Source organism: Poecilia formosa, unplaced genomic scaffold (genome assembly GCF_000485575.1).
Source record: "Poecilia formosa unplaced genomic scaffold, Poecilia_formosa-5.1.2 Scaffold48, whole genome shotgun sequence".
In the NCBI taxonomy this organism is placed as follows: Eukaryota; Metazoa; Chordata; class Actinopteri; order Cyprinodontiformes; family Poeciliidae; genus Poecilia; species Poecilia formosa.
Genome location: NW_006799987.1, coordinates 2,621,959 through 2,645,921, shown reverse-complemented (window position 1 = coordinate 2,645,921; position 23,963 = coordinate 2,621,959). Strand labels below are relative to the sequence as shown.

The 23,963-nt window shown below is 41.8% G+C and overlaps 1 protein-coding gene and 1 long non-coding RNA gene across 7 annotated transcripts in view; one reads left to right on the top strand and one right to left on the bottom strand.

Annotated features, from left to right (window-relative positions):
* Positions 1-23,594, bottom strand: part of LOC103138327 (alpha-actinin-4) — a 61,790-nt gene extending 38,196 nt beyond the window's left edge. For 4 of the 6 annotated variants that reach the window (XM_016671694.1, XM_007552472.2, XM_007552474.2 and 1 more), the window contains exon 1: positions 23,177-23,299. In XM_016671694.1, coding sequence (XP_016527180.1) covers positions 23,177-23,299 — 123 coding nt within the window. Of the gene's footprint in view, positions 1-23,176 lie in introns of all 6 variants that reach the window. The other 2 variants (XM_016671696.1, XM_016671693.1) reach the window with 2 other exon arrangements.
* Positions 1,143-9,233, top strand: LOC107836310 (uncharacterized). Its single transcript, XR_001662187.1, has 3 exons — positions 1,143-1,226; positions 4,171-4,176; positions 9,222-9,233. It is a non-coding gene; the product is annotated as an uncharacterized LOC107836310 (long non-coding RNA).
* Positions 23,595-23,963: the final 369 nt, after the last annotated feature.

Genomic DNA, 23,963 nt, shown 5'->3' with positions numbered 1-23,963 from the left:
TAAAACATGTTTGTTTTTTATTCAGAACGTAGAGAATCCAGAAATTTTATTCAAAAAAGTTGCTAAAGTAAATGTAATTGAGTAAATGTAACTAGTTGCTACCAAACTCTGATATTTGTGGACATAAAACAAAGTGCAGACTTCTTTCTGCACACTTTTACTATTAATCCTTTCCAGATGTGACTTTCCCTCCTCCGGTCGATTCTTCGGCAGAAACACGTTTTGCCGTCCGTCTTGTGGGGAAGACTCCACCCGTCTCCGAACAAATCAAACGCCTCGCTTTTTCACACTGCATTTACGTCAGCTCTGCTCAACGCGACGCCAGGAATGTGTGCTATGCTCTTCCTCCCTCCAGCCCCCTTCGATGCATCCTTCTCTACAACTCAGACCTCATTTCCTTCCTCATTCCATCATCATCATCATCATCACCTTCATCTCCGATGTTTGTCTCCTTTCACAAGCAGTCAGTCAGGTTCAGATGAACCATCTGCAGACTGTGAAATATTGACACGGATGTGCTAAATTACAAACAGTTTAAAATGAAAGCATGCCCCTGTAACTGTAGGTCAGGGTGTCCAAAGTGCGGCACGGGGGCCATTTGAAGCCCCTGGAATGATTTAAACATGATCAGGTGGTTAAAGTAGATGGAGAGTTTTTACTTTTTATTGATGAAAAAATGCATAATGTTATGTACAACAGCACACATTTGTCTTTTAATAACCACTTTGTTCTGTTTAATGTCCTGGGAAATGTGACCACATCTATCCGGTGGGTTTTCATCAAAAGACCTAAATCTGCTTTTGATTAAATTTGTTAAACTTGGCTGAGTACAGCAAGCGTTTTAAAAAGAAAAAGTTACCAAAATAATAATCTAATTGATAATACAAAAACAAACTGATATACTCTTATCAAAAATAAAAGCTGCAAACTTTGGGATCTACAATGAGGCAACTGATCATTAGTTGATCACACTTTTTCATGTGTGATCAATTCATGAACAAGGTCAATAGATAATCATCTGATAGAATATTCACTGAGCCGCACAGCATTCTGGGAGACGTAGGCAGAGGAAAGACTTTAGCCGTGCTCTCACAGAGATAAGCTAGGCTGGTGGAATCAACCATCTCACTCACTATTCGGTTGCCTAGCAACAACCTGCTTGGCAACAGGCAGTTTCAAGTTCCCCCCAAACTTCGGTTACCTAGCAACAACCCGCTTAGTAACTAGTGCAGAAGCAGTCTCAAGTTTCCCCACTTTGCCTCATAACTGCTTAAAAATAAAAAACTAAAGAATGGAGTGAAAACTGGGTGAAAGGGCAAAGGTCACGCCACCAGTTTGGTAATTATTTCAGATATTTAAAAAAAAACAACTAATCAATAATTATCAATAGACTGATATGAAACGTGAATATTGTGATAAGGTTTTCAGCCCCATTTCAAAGACGAGGGTTAAAAATCTTTGTCCAAGCAGTGGGTTGTAAAATGGTTAAATCAGTTTCCTGCTCATCTCCTCAGCAGGTCTAGTTAAAGGTCTGGTGCAGCAGCTGTAACCAGTTTTAAAAAGCTGTTCCAACTCACAGTCAACATATTGAGCTCAATGTTGGCGTCTCGTATCAAGCCATCACTTTTTCCCTCCTCAGCCAATCGACTGCTAAGTATTCCACTTCCTGTGTTTCAGAGGCACAGGAAGCAGAGGGGGTGGAGGATGTCCATGTTAATTCCCCAGGAATGTGGCAGATGAATCCCACTGTACAAGACGTCAAACATGAAAGCAGGGAAAGCTGGTAAAACTGAGCGTTTACAGCCTGTCCAATCATGACACATCTGACTGAGCCCAACAACGAAAGGGCAGGGGAAGTTCATGAAAGAGCGCCGCGCTGCTGCGAGTCAAAGGAGCAATCCGACTCGTGCAGAGAGCCAAGTGAGGTCAGGAAGAAATGCAAACTCCAGATGAGAGGTGAACAGGCTGCGTTCAGGAGGAAGCCGGCGGCCTTGGGGGCGAGGGCAGAAAGGAAAACATTTCTGCATTTCTGAGCCGTGTTTATGTACGTAGAAGTCGCTCAGGAAAAGAAACTAAAAATAGAGCCAGACTTGCTTAAAACTGAAAACAGCGACCGAACTTTGGTACTGATTACTTCAACATAATGATGTGATTACAGATTACTGAGCCATCTCTTTGAAAAGCTACTAAATCAAAAGTTTAACACACACACACTAAATGCCCGTCAAGCTAATAATCATGTTTTTTGTGTTCATTTTAATACTTAAATCAGTTTAGCACAAAGTTAATAAAGCAGCTATAAATCATGTGAACCATGAGCTACATTTCCAATTTAACCATCTGTAGACGCAGCTGGCTCAGTTTTCTTTCACAAGTTTTCACATTAAGTCCATATTTGTAATCATTATGATACCATTATAAGTTATAAGCACCAATCAATCCACACTGCTAGCTAGAAATGCTACCAATGCTAACGACCATTTAACCACATCTTTGTTTCTCAAACTAAATCCGTTTCAGCTCCATTCATACTATTAGTTTACAATGTCAGGTAATAAAACTACCTGGTAACTATTTCAACTGTGAGCCGTTGAAATGGCTACACATTAAGCTAGCTGTTATGATGCTAATGTTAGCATGTTAAAATGAAGTCAGAGGAAGATGCTAAAGACTTAAAACTATCTGGTCTTTGTTTTATAGCCCAGTTTTAAAGCGACTGCTCTCACATGGACGGCTGTGTCTATTCCTAAATGACTGTCCATCACTGAAAGGCTAGGAAAATATTCTGAATGTTTTCACATATTCTTATATTTCTAAAAGGAAAAGTCAGAATCAGTCAAAGTCGCCGACAGGAATTCAAAGCGTCTTTAGTGAAGTTGAAAAGATGACGTCACCAAGTTGCACTTAGTCATCATAAACTTGTAGTACAGCTGGGAGTGTGATGAACATTTTGTTATAAAGATAATAATCCCAGAACATTGCCTAGAGACCAAAAAGGGTGCGACTAACACCTGGTTTCTGCCATTAGACTGCACCCAGAGAAACACAAGGCTGAGATTATGTTCATGTCATTTTTCTTCCCTATAAGCAGCCATTCCCTCTGATGCACTGCAAAAACCACAAAATCTATCCAAGTATTTTTGGTCTAGTTTCTAATGCAAATTTTTTAATTCACTTGAAATGAGAAAACAAGTAACTTTTCAGCAAGATAAAGGATCTTTTCTTAAGTCAGTAATTCCTTAATACAGATGTAAAAGTTCTTGATCCATTGGCAGATAAATCAGTTTGCAATATTTTCCCCATGTTGAGTGAAATAATCTGCCAATGGAACCAGCATTTATTTGTCAATATTAAGGAATTATTGACTTAAAACAAGCTCCTATATCTTACTTGTAAGTTAGTTTTGGTTTATTTCCAAAGCATCAGAAACTAAACCAAAAATACTTGGTAATATTGTGTTTTTTCAGTGCGTGCTCTGACAGCAGATATGTCCACTTAGTTCAGGTTGACGTTCACTTAAAAGGAGACAGTTTGGTACCCAGTGACCGTTTACCGAATGTCTCTCCTGGGTTGACCTTTGCCTTTCCCTGACGTACAAGCCGACCCTTTCAGTTACTCATTCTGTTCGTTTCCAGCTGTTTTCCGGCCGTCTCCAGTAGCCAAAGCGGTGTTCCCTTTCCTTCGTCGGCTTGACCTCCCATTACGAAACCAGAACGGTTTAATCACTGAATGAGCTGAGGTCACCGTTATTACAGCACACACACGTTCCTCCGCGTGAGCGTGCCTCTGCATCGACCAGATCAGGAGTTTGGCAGGCGCTAATAGCAGTTGGCAGCTGCAGGAGTCAGCTGTTAGAAAAACCGCTGGCTGAATCCTTCCAGAGCTACGAGTCGGTTCTCTGGTTCTGTTCATCAGATTAGGCAGCAGAAAACAGAACCAGCCACCCTTTGCTAGAAAGCAGACTATTATCTAGATCCCCAACACATAAAGATCAGGTTGCACAGGAGCGCAGCGGTGATTTAAACTACAATTATCTTGCTGATTAAGATGGACTGGTGCAACAAAAAGTAGGTAATTTACCTCCTTAGCGAAGCACAGGATCACAGAATAACAGATTTATACAGATTACTTGAAGTTTTTATTGTGAAAGACAAAAAAAAAGGTTTGAAGCTGGAAGTGACTCATGTAAGAACTGCCACTGAGTCAGTGACAGAAGAGAAAGAATCCGAATGACGATGAAAATGTATTTGGTGACGGCACATGTTTTTCATCAGGCGATGTTCTGACTGCCAGATGTCTGCCGCTGCCAAAGAGCTGAGAAATTCTGGAAACCTGATTTACTGACATGTGAAAGTCATTTGGCCTGTTTACGTCGCTCCGTGCTGATCGTCCACAGCATTAAAATCACCTGTTTAACCCAAACCGCCTCGGACAGAGAGCGACGCCGAGCCGTTTACTGCAACGTTGGATTAAAACAGCGTCGCATTTAGTCCAACCGACTGGACCTTCGGAGTCAGAACAGCTTTAATTATTACAGCTGGAATCTAGAGAATAGGCTGAACCTGAACCTTCAGAGCCACATAAAGACAGTTACAAAGTCAGCCTTCTATCACCTGAAGAACATTTATAAAGTCTCAGCAAGAGCAACATAAACTCCTCCATACGTTTATCTTTAGTCTCATTGATCACTGCAGCAGTGTCTTTACAGGTCTGTCTAAAAGAATCAATCTGATCCAGAACGCTGCCAAACATGGTTCTGCATCCAGAACCAAACATGAAGAAGCAGCTTTCAGGTTCTGTGCACCATAAATCCAGAATACACTTCCAGAAAACTGCAAAACAACTGAATCACCGAGTGAATTTAAATCTAAACCCAGCTGATTAGAGTTGCTTTTGAACCATAATAACTGAAACAATGAGCATCAATGGCACTTGTAATTCTTCGTTAATTAACTGTCTTCTATGACTTCGTATTTTGAGGTAAAACGCTTTGAAAGGCCTTGCTGCTGAAATGTGCTGCACAAATAAAGTTGATTGATTGAATAACGTTAATCTGGGTGGCGTCTGAAAGGCACACCAGTAGAGATTAATGGGAGCTGATGTGCTTTTACTCAGAACTGAAATCGGCAACTCATAATGGTACAATGAAAACACTCATTTACTGAGAAACAAACAACAGTTAGAGGCTCAAACTCTAAAAATGGGCATATTGCGATACTGCTCCAGCCAAACTGCGCTGCTTCCGTTTTTAAAAAGTTTAAACGTCAGTTTTCTTTCATGAGTGACTGATAAAAACCATCTGAAACCAGAAAGAGGAAGTTGTTGGTTAAAGAGCTGAAGTAATTGTGTTGAGAGCAGAACTGAGAAAGAAATTAACCTCCGTTTGTGAACGTGTACAATTTAATCTCAGAGAAAATGCCTCAGATATGTTGTAAAGGATACAAGTTTTCATTCAACCTGATGACTCATGAGTTGCGTTTGCTGAACTCAAGTTTTGTAGCCTTAAACTTGTTTCCAGTGTAGAAATGGCTGACTCATTAAGCACATAGCTCACATTTGCAGCAGCATTCAAAACTTCAACTAACTTATTTCCCATTTTCCTGTAAAATTAGAAAACGATGTGCAACTCCCAGAACTAGCCAACATAGCTAAAGATAACGTTAGCAACCCAATGCTGACTTTTAATGTCAAAAACATCTAGAGTTATACAAATTTAAGACAAAGGAAGGAAAAGTACTTTCAAGAGATAAAGGAAATTTTCAGTGAATTAGCTAACATTAGCAAGCTAAAGCTAGCAACCAACAATGCCAGAACATAGCAATTTCTACAATGTGAGGAAAATATACTTTTTATCTTAATGCACCAATGCCTCAACTGAAAGGAGGATGCTAACAGCTAACATTAGCATGCAAATGCCAACTACACATGGCTAACTGGGAAAACTCCCTCCACACACTGAGGTCAGACATGTCAGCAGCTCAGGAGGTAATCGCCTGTTAATGCCACCAAACGACCCCAAGTTCCACTTTGGACACCGTACACTTTATGACTCCAACCTGTTTTAGTGTATTTTCCAGTAAAAGTCTCTGTAAGTAGAATAAGTATTAAATTAGGCAAAAAGAGCAACGCATGAACCGTAAACATAAGTTCATCTACAGATGTGATGCTAAAACATATTATGGTTGCTTTCACACCTGGTAGTTGGTAAATTTGGTTTGATTTGGGACCAAAAGAGCAACTTTTATTACATTTTCAGCTGCGCTGAGTCAAACCAACCAAGCAACCTGTTTCCTTCCTCGCCTGAGGGGGCGCTGCAACAAGAACCGCTGAAGGAAACGACATGTAAACCTCTGAAGAAGCTTTAACTAAAAGGAGTTGCGTCAGATTTTAGAGGATGTAGGATTTCTTTTTTGTCTTTGGTAAAAAGCCAGGAGTCATTTCTCCTGTTACTGCTAGACTAGCACATTTGCTTTGGTTGATTTTACCCAGAATGCCCTGTGTTGTAGTCCACTTCCTGCTTTTGGAGTGGTCTATGGTCCACTTCGCTTTCACACATGCATTCAAACTGTGTCCAGTCCAAACGGAGGTTTTCAGGCGGAGCAGTTCAATTTCACCTTCACACCTCACCGACTGAAATGGTTTTAAACTCAAACAAACTGGAGTTGGATCAAAGTGAACCAAACGGAGCCGGTGTGAATGAACCCTTAGGTAGAAATGCATCTACAAACCAGCAAGACCAGAACAGTGTCAAAGCGTTCCAGCGTACAGAAAGAAGAAAAGAGCAAAAAGAAAGTAAAGCATAAAACTAAAACCTGCTTGGTTATTTCTGCACGTTGGGTATGAGAAGCATTCGAACTGAAATATTCACACTGGGCAGGGCTGCTTACTCCCAGACTGTGATGACAGCCAACATGTGCACACACCTCAAAGAGAAACAAAGGTAGCAAACAAAGGGCCAAAGTATTTCCAAAGACAAGGAGGAAAGAAAAATCCCAAACATCTGATTATTCATCTGGTTTAATCAAAGAGGAGGAAAGTAAAAGGAAACAGTCGGATCTTTGTGTGTGTTGGAGAAAATGCGGTTGGACGGGAGTTGCAGGCTGGCCCAGTTGCCCGGCAGCAGAAGCTGCATTGTCACATTAACAGCCTCTTCCTGCCCCTCCCCCTTTCCACCCGCCTGCCGCACTGTTACCTTATAAGGCAGCAGATTTAAGTGGCGGTCGCCGCGACAACAGTGATGTAAGAGGCCGGCAAGGTGCGCCCCCCGCTGACACGCAGGAGGAGCGTCCAGGGAAATGACCGACTGCCCACCTGACCCACATCCACCACAGTTAGGAGGAAAAACTCCTCATTTTCTCTGGTATCTGGAGAATTAATGTCACTTATTCTGCCATATTTAGATCAACTGTTCAGAGTCAATCATAAAACTTCAACACACTTATTCTGCAAAAAAGAATAATCAAACACACTGATCCACTTTTTAAACAGTCAAAATTATATCGTTTCTCACTAGTCAGCAATTATTATGAAGAGAGACAATTACCAGAAAATATTTGGGGACCGTGAGGGAGGATACAATGCAAGAGGGGAATATAAGTTTAAAATCTTAACGTTTCTGTGTATTCTGGTGTTAAGCAATGGAAAAATGTAGGCGACAATCTCAAACAAAGTCCAAATATCAGACAGTAACTTTTTTTATCAAAGCTGAGAAAACCGATGTGGGATCCCCCAAGGTTCAATCCTGGGACTCCTCCCATTTAATATACAGATTGCCACTAGCTCAGATTATAAGTTACCATACAGCTTCAGGTATTACAGCTGGAGACCAGAGATCAGGCTGAATTCTGACCTGAACCTTCAGAGCAACATAAAGACGGTTACAAAGTCGGCTGATGAACATTTCCAGGATTAGAGGACTAAAGATCTAGAGAAACTCATCCATGTGTTCATCTTTAGCCACACTGCAGAACGCTGCTGCTTGGTTCTCAATAAAACCAGGGAACCGCTGGTTCAGATTACATGCTCCTCTAATCTGGAATAAACTTCCAGAAACTGCAGAACTGCTGAAACACAGTTCCTTACAAAAGGCTAAAAATCCACCGGTCTAGAGCTAAAATTAAAGACTAAAATTAATAGTTTTCCAGTTATTAATGGCATTCCAATATTTTTAGGTTTATGTCTGTTGTTTTTACGTTTCCCTCATGTGAAGCACCTTTCCTGCTGAAATGCTTTATGTAATAAACTTGACTCAGTTTTCTGTAAAATCTCAAATCATGGAGTAAACATCAAAAAAACTGGAGTTTAGTTCAAATATATTTCAGGATTTGAAGCTGGAGCGTCTCTGACTCCCAACCCCGGCTGTTGGCTTGAATTCAGGCTTTCTTCATTTCTGTCTGATGAAAAAACAAAGCAGAGTGGCGCTTTTAGCTCCCCCTCCTTCCTGCTCCCCAGAAAGGAAAGCAGGAATGAACATGGCAACCTCAACATTTTTGTGACTCTGTGGTTGTTGCATCAGCTGCTGCTTCTTCTCCTTCAGCAGCGCCAAGTCAGACGATGAGTGTTGACTTTTTGGCAGTAGCTGCGTATAAAGTCTCTCCTTCACCAAGTCTTCTCCTTAACTGTAATTAAAACAGTAAAAACCGAATATTTATGCAAAATGTTTACAGCTGGATAAAGTTGCGATTGCATTCCAAGTTGCAAAAATAAGGTTGTTCTGTGAGGCCTCCAGAACGAGGAGCAGCATGTTTGCTTGTTGACGACCCATGCAGTAACATCCACCCCCCCGCTACCAAAGTTCAGCTTGGTCACACATTCCACAGCGCAGCCGGGCCTTTATGGTTTTATGATTCACAGACTTCAACCAGCAGAGTGAGTGAAACGGATTCAAAGGCAAATCAGCATGCAAAGCAGCCATCATTCAACAGCAGGCAGGACGGCTAACGGAGTGAAGCCGGGACTCGGTTTACATCGCCGCAGTTTAAATTAGAACAGCTGCAGGACTGTAGGTTCAGTTTACGTGAGGCCAAAACGATTAATCGGTTGTTGAAATAATCGTCAGCTAAAGTAACTTGATTAATCATTAACTGGAGTATACATAATCAAAGAACGCCAAGCTCAGGGCAGAAATCAAACAAAACTGTACAGATTTCTACATTTTGTATTTAAAGTAAAAAAAATAAACCTTTTCCGGTAAAAAAATATTCAACCCAGAACTCCTCAAGGGGCAGTTTTAGTTTCATCTGGTTCAAATTCCATTGAAAAATCTTTTTTAAAGGACCCTTTTCTTCCAATTAATTCATCCAAAAATTAAAAGAAAAAAAAAAGACCAGATCAAATGTCAGAAGCGTTTAGCTGCAAATGCATCCTTTGCTTCAAATAAGCAAGAGTTCACCAAAGAAATGCTGCAATAAGATATTTATTGTCTTACTTAGATGAATTGCATTTATTTACTTGCAACTTTTAATGCGTTTCGAAAAGAGAGCAAACAAATAAATCTGCAGGATGTGCAAGTTTTTTTATCCGATTAATCGTCTGAATACCCAATTAATCATCAGAGCAATTGATTAATCGATTACTACAGCCATCCTTTGCAGACCTTTCTGCATGACCAACATCACATCTGTGACCTTCCTACGAACATTGATCATGTTTACTATACATGTGACCAATCAGATGGTGTTTTATTCCCGGGCAGTTTGGGAGCAGATCCGTCCAACCACATCAGCCTAAAACTTTACGTTAATGTAACTCCGGGAACCTTGTGCTCCAGATAATCACAGACTGAACTGGTAAAAACCCACATTTCCCCTCAGAAGGCCTGATGGCTGCAGCTGTGGGAGGGGTCCATATTATCTCTTTAAAATAAGCCTGATATCAAGAAAACCACCACTGCCATCTGGATTCATGTGTCATTTGATGGATCCAGCCCTAAAAACAAAACAAAAAGTTCTGGCTTTCAACCAGTCAGTTTAAAAAAAGGCACCAAACTCAGTGGAGGAACCCGAGTTTTTCTGTTAGTTTTTCTTTAAATGATACATGTTGATGCTGAAAAAGACTGAAAATGGTGACAAAGCAGCAACTCTACATTAAAAGGCCTTCAGAAAACGGCTAACTGAGAACACTTTTAAGATTGTATCCTTAGAAATTACGTTTTCTAGAAGTTACACAAAACCTCACCAAGAAACTTTGGTCTAGTTTCTGGTACAAATGTCTTCATAAATTGAAATAAGACAAAACTAACGTACAAGTAACTTTTCAGCAATTATTTCCCTTATAACATTATAAAAACGACTTGTTAAAGTGAAACGATCCTCTTAATCAATGTGTGCCGAGATGTTTGCATTAGAAACTAGACCAACATTCTTGGTTATCTTCTGCGTTTTTGCAGTTGGACGTGGTTTGACCTTTGAACTAATTGGATTCATTTTGCAGCTTTTGCAGGAGAGCTGCCGCCTGTGATGAGTAAAAACACAGAGTGCAACTTCCTCTTGCAGCCTCACACCTCGGCTGCTTCCTGCTCTCCAGTACCGTTTCTCAGAACCGAACCGGGTCGTGATCGTGAGATAACTCGACACCGGCTGCTTCGGCTCGGCGACTCTCTGACTCCTGTGACAGCTTCTCATCAGCCGGGAGTTTCACCGAGGAAATCCTCACTCAGACTTCGGTCACACAGTCGCAGCAGTTGAACGGCAGTGCAGCTTCGGGGGTTGTTGCTAAGCGACGCAAGACCACGGCGACTTATTTTTAGGAGGCTTAAAATGCTTCTGTAGGTTGAACAAAATTGGACAGTTGAGCTGAGTTTTTATTCTGCTCAGTGTGGTTTGTGAATGCGGCAAAGAAAAACGACATCATTTTGAAGGCGTTGATGAAGTGAAGCCGGCGCGGGGTCGCGAGTGTCGCCGTGCGTTTACTACAGCGCGGTGAGTCAGGGGAGCCGTCTCTGCTAGCGGCAGCAGGGTAATCCCTGCAGGCTCGCTTTGATTGGATCAGACAGGATCGTGAGGGCACAGGACTTCCCTGACCCACATGGAGATCGGTGCAGCTGCAGGAAAAGCTGCAGCTTTGTGACAGTTTATCCAGCAAACAATGGCTGCACTTCTCCACTCCATGCCTTTTGTTCCCATGTTGACATTTAAAATACAAAACCAACCAGCCATTAAAGTTCTGCATATACATTCAGCTTTAAGCACCGTAAACAATTACCAGCTTTGCAAATCCCCGAAACTGCTGAACAGCAGTTTTTAGATAGGACTGAATCGATTAATCGTGATTAATTGATTGCTTGAATAATCGCCACCTAATGTTCTGTTCTGGGGACGACTGTGGGACCTCTGGAGATGATGGCGCAAGGGAGGATTCTTCATAAAATCTATAAAATTATGGACATCCTGTCCATCCTCTTCATGAGACTATGGGGAAACAGTGTCTTCAGTCAGAGGCTTCTTCAGATTCACTGTAATACAGACTGCTACAAGAGCAGTTTCCTGCCAACAGCTATCACTACCTACAGTAACTGATGACTGAATTAATACAAGTTATTTAATTTCCTTTTGAAATCAAAGTATCTGTGAATTCGATTAATCATTGACTAGACAGATTTTTTTAAATAAAATGGCCATTTCCAATAAAAGTCATTGCATTTCAAGCATTAAAATGTTAATTTCCTGATTTAAAAAAAGAATAGAATTGTTTACTTGCATCTTTTAATATTGCATAATGAAAGGTTTAAGTGGTTAAAAGAAAAATCTGCAGAAGGTGCCATTTTTCATTTGATTAATCGTCAGAACAATTGGTTACCAAGCTCTGATTTTGGCTCTTCTACAGATACTAAAACATTAAGAAACATCTGTGTTTATATTAAGCAGCAGGAACTCTCTGCTCTTTGATTCAGCATCCAGTGAGGTTTCCCCATCTGGTCCATTAACACCCGGAGTGACACAAGCAGTGATCCGTCGGCGTTTCGGGCCCGACGTGGAGGACTCGCCCACCGTTTGCTGCTGCGGCGGCAGCGGCTTTATTTAAAGGAGGGAGAGGAGCTGAAAAACCACAGAAACCTCAGAGCCTTCCTTCCCCTTTCTGCCACGGCTCCCAGACACGACCGCTCCACCCAGTCCTCGCCCTTTAGTCACCCTTATTCGCTCTGATTCACGAAAGTTGAAAATTGGCAATAAATTGTTTTTAAAAATTAGGGTTAAAAGGCTTAAATCAATATTAAAACCAATATATTTTTCTCACCTGGACCAGAGAGTTGTTCTGATCCAGAAAAGAACCAGAACCTGATCCAGATGTGACTCTCCTAATCTTGGAGGACTTCTGGCACGTTTTTATTTTTAATCACAAACATCTGTCTGCATCATCTCAGCAAACTTACATTTTCTTCTCTTACAAATTTAGTGTTAAATTTGCTCATTTATGTCTTCATAGTCATGAAAAATTATCGTTTTCTTGCACATTTTCAACTTTCTAGCATCTGAGTTTAAGTTTTTCTTGCAAATATGTGAAATAAATGTTTAATCTACTCATTTATCCGTAATGACCCTAATCCTAACCTGCAGGGAGACATTATCATGCCTGGGAGTAAAGCTTTGTCTGCCTGCATGCATAATGTAAACAAACCGACATTTAAAGGCTGCATCATGATAACACTGTCTTCCTTTGTTTATCCAGAACAATAATGTTCATGAATGTTTGGAAATGTTGAGCTGCTGTTTCGTTTAAGGGGTTTCACTGCATGTTTATGGATTTCTGGAGGAGCCTGAGGGTTTTATTCCTCTGTGAAACAGAAACGAAGAGCTGAACGTCTCAGTGTTCCCCCAGAGAAAGTAGAGCAGACAGAAACCAACCCGTCCCACCAGATGATTCCTGAAAACAACCAAAGGCAGAACCAGAGAGCCCGGTTCCCGTTTCTTTAACCGAGCGCATCGAGGGACAATCTGATGAGCTCTGAGGAACCTGACGGCTGGGAACGACCGCTAAATATTTAACGCGACTCCTCTGTGGCCTGAAACCAACATGAGCTCCACCGACGCCCAGCGGGGCGGTTCTGGAGAGAACAGGCCTCAGTCGGGACTCAAGTCCTGCAGGACGATCCGGCTCTGGTGTCACCGCAGATGAAGACGGCAGCGGCGCTCGTCCACGCTTCATAAAACGATAAATGTTGTCATGTCTGTGCATCTTCGCCCCGTTTCCAACCTGCTAAATGATTCAGGAGGAGAAATCAGAGACGGAGCCTGAATCAGGTCCGTTTCCTCCAGAACCAGCCGCCATGGCCCAGCTGGGTTCGGCTCAAAACACACCACAAGTTATCGATTAATCGATTATTTAGCGATTAATCGGATAAATAAAATGTCACATTCTGCAGATCTCTTTCAAGTCTTTTTGTGCAAGAAATGCATAAAAAATGTGAAGAAACAAATTCCTTTTATTAAGCAACAGAAAAATACATTTATTAAAATGCAATAAGATAGCATTCATTTAGTGAACGCCTTATTTGTAACTAAGGATGCATCTGCAGTTAAAAATGCTTCAACAACAAAGCTCAGCTCTTTATGTTTGACTTAACACAGTGCAGTGCTGATCTAGTGGTAGAGAAAGTGATTAATCGATTAATAATTGGATGAAAAAGTTACGTAATAAATATTTTAACAGAATTTAAACTGGTGAAGCTGTTTATTTGTACAGTTTGACTTAATTACAGCTTTGTCTACTTTGTTCTTTCATCAATGGTCCTATTTTTGAGTCTGTATTCAAGTCAAGTTAACGATTAATCAGTTACTAACTTAGTTAACGATTATCTCAATAATCGATTAATCACAATTAATCATTTGAGCGTTAGGTTAAGTTATCGGTTTTCACCCAAAGACTGGGCACCAGAACCTCTGCAAGGATAAAACGGTACAGATGATGAATGAATGGAAAAATATTTAGTCTAAATAATAATACAGAGTCAAATGGCCTCTTGATGACAACTAAATGTTGTCATTTGTTGTAGATTATAATCTGTATCACTTTTTTAGACTCCAAATGATAAACATTTTGAAATTCATGTCAGAAAAGTTCCTAAATTTGGACTAAAACTGACCAGGAAGTGTTGGAAACCTCCTGTTTCTCGGCAGACAGAAACCCTGACAAGTTGTGGGTTTGATTCTGGTGTAATATCACAGCTCAGAGGTTTGGTCAGCTGAACCGCGGCTCCACAGCACAAGAGGCTTTACAGGCCGTTTCCCCAACACGCCCTGAATGGAGAAGAACCCGTCTAGGTGTGGCCGTACGAGCAGAGCACCAGCCGACTGAGCTGCAGAACAGCAGCGTTACTCCAAAATATCAAACTCCCTCAAATCATTTCTGCTTCACTTTGACTAAAACACAGGAATAAAGAGAAATGATCTCCGTTTCAAGCAGGTTATTCTGGGTTGTCCGTTAAACATCACACCTCAGATGCGCTCGTTTTGCTTCGTGCCGTTGGCGTTCCAGCAGCGGGATGTTTGGCGAGCGCTGAGTGACGAAGCCAACCGCTGGAAGAGAAGCGACAGGAGGAAGAGAAGAAGACGGACAGAGAACAGGCCCGTCTGGTTTGGTGCTGCTCAGGCGCTTCGTCTCGTTACTGTCGGGATAATTACTGCTCAAGACGGAGTAATGACACAGATCATTACAACTAAACATCACCATTACAACTCGCATGTTCTAATGGAGTCAGACTGGCTGGACTGAACATCAACAATCAGCTGGTTTTTCTTCATGATCAAACATTTCACCGACCATAACACGACTGAGACAAAAAGACTGTTTGGCTTGTTTTCCCTCCTGACAGTCCTGAAGGTTTGGTCTGATCTGCTCTGAGTCAAACCAACCTGTTCCCCTCCTGGCCTGTGGGGGCGCTGCACCAAGAACCACTGAAGGAAACGACACAAAAACCTCTGAAGACACTGAGAGCAACTTCCTTCTTCACCAAACAGAAACCAAAATGGAGGCGTCAGATTTTAGCGGTTGAAGGATTTCTCTTTAGTCGTTGGCTTTAGTTGAGTCATAATTTCTCCCGTTAGCCCTAAGCTACTGCGTTTGTTTTGGTTGTATTTACCCAGAATACCCTGCCATGTAGTCTACTTCCTGCTTTTGGAGCGGTCTCCAGTCCGCTTGGCGTTCACATTCAAACCGAACCAGAGTTCACTTCAACTGAAACCAGACCGAGGTTTGCAGGTGAACCGGAGTTAGCTTAGCATTCACTTCTCAAATGAACCGGACTTTGACTAGGCAAACGGACTGGAGTCGGATTGAAGCGGATCAAACAGGGCTGGAGGGAAAAAGTTCTAGTTCCACCAGCAGATTATAGATTATTTCACTTATAACAAAACATGTTAAGAGTAGAACTCGTACTTTTTTTTTATCTATATTAAGGAATTATTTACGTAAAATAAGCTGTTGCATGTTGCTGAAAAGTTACTTCCAAGTTAGTTTTTGCACTTTTTTTCCCAAGTGTAATATGTTTGCACTAAAAACAAGATTAAAATACTTGGTAAGATTTTGTGTTTTTGCAGGGAATTCCTACAGTGAAGCTGCTGAAGGTGCAAACGTGTAATTTTCCACCCTGAAGTCGTCAGCCGTTAGCTGAGAATAAAAAGGATTAACTGCAGAAGTGGAAAGTGAAGTCGTTGCAGCAACATAAATTCATTAAAGCCTCATATAATCAGCGCTCTGATCTCCGTCTGCTTCGTCTCTCTGGACTGAACTCTGCAGCTCAGACCCGACTGAACGATCCACTCGCTTCGTTTCTGCTCCAGAAAGCTGCACCTGCTGGGGTTTTTTAAAAACATGCAGCGTGATCGCGCCAAACAGGCCGACCTCATGCTAAAACCGAATCCGTCTCACACTGTCAGTTGATGTTTGCAGCTTAAAATATCAATGCATGTAGTTGTGGATTAGTTTTTCACACGCTGCGTCTGTTTTAACTTCTCCTTTAAACGAACAGACACGCATAAAAACAAAAGCTGCGTTCAAAATATTTCACTGAATGCTTGCAGACAACAAAGTACTTCTCATTTCTGGAACAGTGAAGTTTAAAATGCATTTTGGTGATTTAAATATAAATAGATGTTAAAACTGAGGAAGAAGTTAAACACAATGCTGGAGTTTGTTTTGCAGCGACGCTTCCCCCTCAACTTCTGGCCTGCTGATTTCAACAATGAGGTTTTTCGGACATTTAGTTCTGCAATTCTGCACTAAAACCCAAATCACACAAACTGTGCATAAATACATCCTCTCACGTCAAAGCAGCACCTTACAAACCGCCCTCACAGGGTGCTGAGCAACGTGTTAGGAGTGTGGGAAGGTCTATGTTTAAGCTCTGAGGTGAGGCACCAAGCAGAGGTTGGTGCTGAGCTCTGCTGCTCTCAGTCAGCTGCAGGACGACAGCGGCGCTACGAACAGCCGATTCCAAAAATAAAGAGCCCTGCAGAGCTGAGAGGCTCAGAATAGAGGCTGCAGATAGAAACGCCGAGCGCTTTCTGCAGCCATGGAGACGGACGAGAGATGCTGAGCCATCTCCAGACGAGATGCATCACTACGCCGTAAAACACTGAGGCTAAAAATCACAGTGCTGCTGCAGCAGGAACGGCCGTTGGTGTGAAACATCTGTTGATAATCCAGTAAAAAAGGATTTATTTACCACAGACTGCAGCACAAAAACAGGATGTGGATCAAAGCATTAGATGAGTAACAGATTAATCCACTATTCTGATGATCAATAAGTACAGACTATCATGGCAATTAATCCATCAAATATTCTGCCAATCTATTTTGGCAAATGATTAATCAACTGACGATTAATCAATAAGTGTATAAACAATTAATGAAATTTTTTAAATTGGTGGATTCTGCAGCTGTTTCTCTTGGACTTTAAAGTCTTTCTGTTCAATATTAGCACAAAAAATAAAAATGCAAACAATTCTGTTTATTCTACAGAATGTGATTCTGTTCTCACTGTAGATCTGATCACCGTTTTGCATTAACTGACAGAAATCGGTGCTTCACAGCACATTTTATTTTGTTTACAGAAATTGAACCTGATGAAGCTAAAACTGCAACTTGAGGAGATCCAAGTAAAACATCTACAGGAATTTTTTGTATCTTAACAGCAAAATGTTTATTTTTGTAAAGTTTTGGTTTAATTACTGCTCTCAATATGTTGTTCTTTTAGTAATTTTCTTTTGTGAGTCTATACTCCAGTTAATGATTCATCAGTCACTAAATCCGCTGATTAATCGTTTAATCATGATTAATTGCTTCAGCCCTTGGTATAAGCTCCTCGGTTTATTTCTCTGCATTAAAATGAAAAAGCTGCACACCTGGTTTCACTTTAAACCCAATCAAGCCTCCTCCTCTGCTGCCACGCCCAACCAAACATCCATTTGTGTTGCTGCTTTCCAACAAAGCCCAAACTCTTTCCAGGATTCAAGCAGGACGCGCCGACCAGAACGAGCTCGACATTCTTTACGCACTGAGAAACTGACTGTGCGCCGAAACAACAAAAAAAGAAATAAAACTGGAGTGGAAGCTAACGGCATCAGCAGGCCGCTGGCTGCCGACCAGCAGGAAATTCTTGGTCGGTAGGAAATGCCGCTCGCTAATCCTGAGTGAACGATCAGATCGGCAGCTGAAGCTCTGAGTTCTGCAGCTTTATGGGACCCAGACCCAATGTGAGCTCTGCTAGCCGTTCTCCTGCTGCCGTGCAGAACCAGGCCACCCCACCCCCAGCTTCAGCCCGGACCCCCCCGCCGCCTCCGGCCCTGCAGCCCACCAAAGGAATGTTTCCTCTGAACGAAGCCAGGGGCAGAACAGAGACACAAAAGCAGGGGGAGCGGAGCGACATTCCTGCCTCCGTCGGCTCGGACCGGGGCGTTGCTCAGGCCAGCAGAACCCGGATCGGTCCGGAGGGCTTTTCCACAGCTGACCTGGAATCAGCTGGGGCCGCCGGCGCCTCCAGCAGGGCAGATGTTTCTGCAGGGAGGCTTCCCAAACGCCCCACAGGACAGAGGAAAACGACGATTTACTGAAAAGCTGCTTGTAAAGGAGAAGCAGGAGAAACAACTCAGCAACTCATCTGACATTTTGTTTGAGCAAAAACTAAAACCTGAACCAGATTTCTCTTCTGCAGCTCATCATAACTGTCATGTTGCTGAATATTCAGAAAATCATCTCCAAATCTTTTACCATTTTCTAAAAGATTTAGCAACTAAACTGCAAAAGATAAACGGATGCAGAGAAAGTAACCTGGTCACAGGCAGCGTCCGCATTGCAAAGATAAAATCTCACCAAGCCGTTTTGTCCTGTGAAAATATTTTAATACACTTAAAACATGAAAACTAACTTAACTTTTCAGCAAGACAGAGGAGCTTGTTTTAGTCAATAATTCCTTAATGTTGATAAAAGGTTCTTGTAATACTGGCAGTTTATTTTAGTCATTTAAAACATGTCTGATCAGTGAATTAATCTGCCAGTGGAACCAGCACTTTAAAACTAATAATCAACTTAAATCAAGCTGTGATATATTGATGAAATGTTTGTTAGTTTGTCTCATTCTGGGTATAAAATGATATTTGCAGTAGAAACTAAACCAAAATATTTGGTAAAATTTGGAGTTTTTACAGTAACAGTCTTTGCAATTGACATATTTTGACTGGAATCAAGCAGGAAAAACGTTGAAAAGTGAATTGAACAGTTTTACTTCCTCTAACATTTAAAGAAGCTCAACCTTATGTTCACAGCCTGTTGCTTCATGCACAGGAAGTAGATCTGGAGGTGTGTGAACAAGCAGTCGCTTCTGTTGGTCCATACAGTTAAAGATGATCCATGCAGCTGCCGCATCCTGCAGGCATGCATCGCTGCTTCACCTTCAGGTCACACAGCAAAGCTGTGCAGCTCACACTTTAAAAGTTCTCTCTTCTTTCTGCCATGCCCAATCTGTTGCATCATTGATCACCATTAATTCGCAGGGAGGCCTGCTGCAGCGTGGCCTGCTGCAGCGGGTGGCGCTGTGGGGAACGGCCGGGTCCGTTTGGAAGAACCGCTCGTCCCGAGCCGAACGGGGAAAGCTTGCCACAGTGGGCGGTAAAAAGAACAAACAAACATTGTGTCTCGCTGCCCACCTCACAAACAATGCATCAAAGAGGAGAGGAGAGGAGAGGAGAGGAGAGGAGAGGAGAGGAAGCACTGGTGTTGGAACCAGAGCTTCATTAATATTATTTACCTAAGCAAACTCCGACATGTTGCTGAAAAGTTACTTGCAAGTTAGTAAATTTGAAATGACAAAACTGATATTTGCTGAAGAAATTAGACCAAAAATACTTTGTGATATTTTGTATTTTTGCAGTGTGTTCAGGTTTTCATGCACAAAGCCTCATTTTTAATAAAATCCAGAGTGTTTTGCAGCAGGAAGCGTAATGATGGGCCCGGTAGCGCGACCTCTGACCCCGCTGGACCAGAAACAACTCAAGGCGATCAGAAAGTACAAGCCAACATTTAGAAACATTTCTATCTCCCAGCGTTGGTAACAAATGTTTAAAAAGCGCAAACAGAGGTCAGAACATTGTTAGCTTATCTCTTCTCTCACTGCAGATGATAATCTGTCACTTTTTAATTCATTCACAGACGATGGAGTCAGATTTAAAGACATTCTTTGAGATTAAATAGTAACTGTTGGATTATTTTCTGCAGATTTTCAGAAACTTTCCTGCAAATTCCTCTTTTTTGCTCTATATGCAAATAATGTTTTATTCAAGATTATCTTTGGGAAATCGGCGCCTCATTCAGCTGGGTTTCTGTGTCTCTCTCCTGATGGAGCAGACTATGAGACACAGACAGTTCACACTTTACTGAGACATTTTGCACTGACTGGTCGTGATTTAGTCGCCTAAAACACTCAGGACTGGCCGAGCTGCCATGCAGACGGAGGAAAACACTGAACCAAGGGAGAAAATCCTCCAGACGGACGATTTTCTCCCGTTTCACAGCAAAAGTTTATCAAATTACAGCAAGGCTGAAACGATTAATCATTTCAATCATGATTAATCGATTACTGAAATAATCACCAGCTAATTTAGTAATCGATTATTCATTAACTGGAGTATACAGACTAAAAAACAGTCTGTATACTGTTTTTTAGTATACAGACTGTTACAACGGAGAGCTGTAATTAGTTTGTAAATGTTCTAAAAATGAATCTCCTACTAAGCATCTCCTGCATCCCAATTATTAATCGATTAATCAAAACGATGAACACTTTATTGATGTCAGAAGGATTTTTTACTGCAGATGCATCGTTTTCTAGAAATGATAAAATTTTTACTAAAGGAATGCTGCATTTGCATTTTAGGCAAAAAACTGTTTTAACAACTGGAGCTGTAACTTGGGCCTCCTTCCTGGGAATCAGTCGGGACCCAAACGTCAGAAACGGGACCGGCGTGCGGAAACCCCTGCGGTGGCATCGCGCTGCAACACGACATGTTTCAGCTTGTGGCGGCTCTTCGAGCAGCGAAGGCAGAGGAGAGGAACAAAAAACAAAAAAGGCTTAATGACATGTTTGTCAGGAGGGGGAGCTTCGCCTGTAATAAAGTGCAGCTAAGTGGACCCGGCTGGGCTCGGTTCTGCAGCTCCAGGCTGCTGGGAAACGTTGCTCAGGGAAACCTGAAAGTTGACAACTTGAGTTTGACCTTTTTGTGCCAGAAACAAAGAAAACGTTCCCACACTCATCATGTTCACCTCGTCTCTGTGTTCACTCTCTTCAAATTCAAGAACTTTTCAAACGTTTCCAGCAGACGATCAATAAGTCACTGAGCCGTTAGGAATAGTAACAAACTGTTAAGGTAAATGACCTTCCTGCTCAAATTAAATCCAAAACTTAATATGTAAAGAAAGTTGCACAATAAAAAAAAACATGCTCATGTTTTCTGGCTTTTAGCAAATTTAAATATTTTTGTTGATTCGAACCAACCTAAAAGAAAAGTTTAATCTGATTTGACTTCAGACAGCGAGAAAAACAACATCTGTCTTTTTATTTGACGTATGAAAATATCTGGTTTCAACTGTAAATATTTTACAAATTTAAGCCTTTATTAAGACATTAGATTACACTCAACTACAAAGCTGTGCAGTCTGAACATCAAGCACCTTCCAAACCTTGAAAACACCTGATAGAAATTCAAGCACCTGTATGAACCCTGAGACTTTCCCTCCTTTTCCCCGAGCATTAAACCCTGCGAGGAATTTGCTCTGTGGGTCTGAACCGCAGGCCTCGCTGTGTTAATCATTTCTAAGGTGACTTTTTCCTTTCTGACGACTAAATGAGTCTGTGCACAAACAACGCCCACCCAGTCCAGCACAGGACGGGAATGTGTGGCAGTTAAAGTAAAAAAACGCACGTGAAGATGCTTGGCATCCCGTCACACCACCAAACAGGCATCCAGCCTATTTAAACAATGCATGGGGAACACACCCTCTGAACATTAGCGTAAAAAAAAGTTTTAATGAGTTTAAGGTATGGGAACACGGAGGGGAAACGGCTCAGATATATTTCAGTGTTCCTCCATTCTTCTGTTGTTGGAATGAAATGAGCAGTCAGAAAACAGAAACTTTACGCCCAGCAGCCGCAGCAGCTCTGCTTCAGAAGAAAAACATTTCAGCCCAGTTTTAGATCCCAAAGTCTCCAAACCGAAGCGACCAAATCCCAGCAGCTTTACAGGTATTCTGCACCTCAATGGAGGGCTGTTTCACACCTTGGTGAAGAATGTGGGCTGGATTAAACCCACCCTGGTTCAAAATCAGACAGCCGCTGCAGGACAATATGCTCATTAAGAAGTTATTACACTCAGTTTGTGGGCTGTGAAACTTTTCATTCTGTTCTGATTCAATCGTCTGGAATCGTCCAGTCAATGCAAGACTTCTCCAAGTTTCCTGGGTTTGGTACTGGAACTGATCCAAAATGGCCCAGATTACCAACAAACATTCAAATAGGGCTGCAAGTCAAAATTATATTAGTAACAGATTATTCTACTGATCATTTTTGAAACTGACAAAGAATTGGCACAATATTAGAAATGCATTAAAAGATCCAAATAAACCAATAATTTAATTTGTTTTTAGTAAAATAAGCATCTCATTGGCAAAACCAAAGCATTCCTTTAGAGTAAACTTGATTATTTGTATCAAAGGATCCATCTGCAGCTAAAAACATACTATAAAATAATACCTGAACAGCAAAAGGAGACTTTTTTACAGAATTTGGACCAAGCGAAGCTAAAGGAGTTATGGGTTGAACATGTTTACAAACAAATGTTTATTTTTTATCTCATTTGTAAAATGTGTAATTTTTGTGCAGTTTTTGTTGCTTAGTTTCTGCTGTGTGTCATTTCAGTGAAAGGCCTTTTTGAGTCTATAGCCAGTTAATGATTAACTGGTGACTAAATTAGTCGGCTTTTATTTCAATCATTCTTGATTTTCCTCAATCGTTTGAATCTCTTTGGAAGGAATGTCTCAGATTTTTAAAAAAATGTTTGTTGTACACAATCTAAGTGGGTCCAACATCGAACACTTTCTGAAGCTTCAGCAATAAAAAGTTTTAAGGATCAAAACTATGATTTTAAAAAATCTACCATGAGTTGAAGCAGTGGCATAAAGCCAATTAAACTCTTAAAAACTGAGATTTACGTTTCATAAACAGAATAAAACTTAAATTTTGGGGTCTAAATGGTCCAGATTGGTTTTACCAGATTAAAGTAATTCAGAATGAGAACTATAACTGATTTAAAGTGGTGATATGGTCCATTTGGCGGGTTCGGTTTGATTCCACCAACTGGTATCGGTCGGATCCTCCAGAAACTCGACGAACAGCGGAACCAGGCTGGAGCCAGCGGAACCGGCCGCCCTCCACACAAACCCCGCCTGATGTGCCATCATCAGGCCGAACAGCTCCGCACAATCTCAGCTTCGGTTTCTACCAACAATCCGGGTCCGTTTCCGCTCAGAGAGACGCAAAAAGAAGAGCAACGAAGATGGAAATTGGGTTTTCTAAAAGAGTGAAAGCTGGTTTAAATCTCACAGAACCAGGCTTTCACCGAGGCCCGTGTTCGGTCTCTGACCCCCACACGTCCATTTTCTTTCAGCTGGGCCCCGACTCGGGCTGCCTTACCTTCCGCTGCTGCTTCTCCCAGGCCGGGTCCAGCAGCAGGTCCCGGTCCCAGTCGTTCTCCTGCTCCATGTAGGTCTGCGCCCCGCCGGCAGACTGGTTGTTGGTGGAGTGATAATCTACCATGTCAGCACAGGAAACCTCAGTGCTTCGCGGAGAAACTGTCACAGGTTCGAAAAATAAAAAACAAAAACCCGGCGAAGGGGGAGAGAAAAAGCCCAAATCAAAGAGGTGAGGGTGGGGAGGGACAACCGAGGAAACGGTCCGTGTTCGTCCAGCCGTGAGAGGCTCTTTAACGTAATCAGTCTCCGGTGTGTGCAGTCAGAAGATCCCGCTGCTGCTGCTGAGAAGAAAAGCTCTCAGTGAAACGGTGTGGCTGCTGGGAGGAGGAGGAGGAGGAGGAACCGGCCGCTCCTTCTGCCTCAACCTACTCCGCCATTACGGTTGGAACACTTCCGGTTATGCCCTTCAAAGTAAAGCTCAACCAGCCGCCATCGAAATCAGTAGTTTGGAAAAAGAAAAAGAACTGGTTTAGAGCAGCGGTGTCCAAATTGCGGCTCGGGGGCCATTTTCGGCTCTCTGAAGGATTTTGTGTGGCCCCTGACCTCAGTGGAAGCACATGTGGTTGATGCAGATGGGCTCTTCTGGAAGGGAAATTGTATTCAAGATGAATTACAAAGCAGCTTGACTAATTTGTCATCCTGATACTAATGGATATTTCACAAAGCTCACTCAGGTTTAAGTCCAGAATATGGAACAATTGGCATTTTAAAAAAATCTGTGACTTATA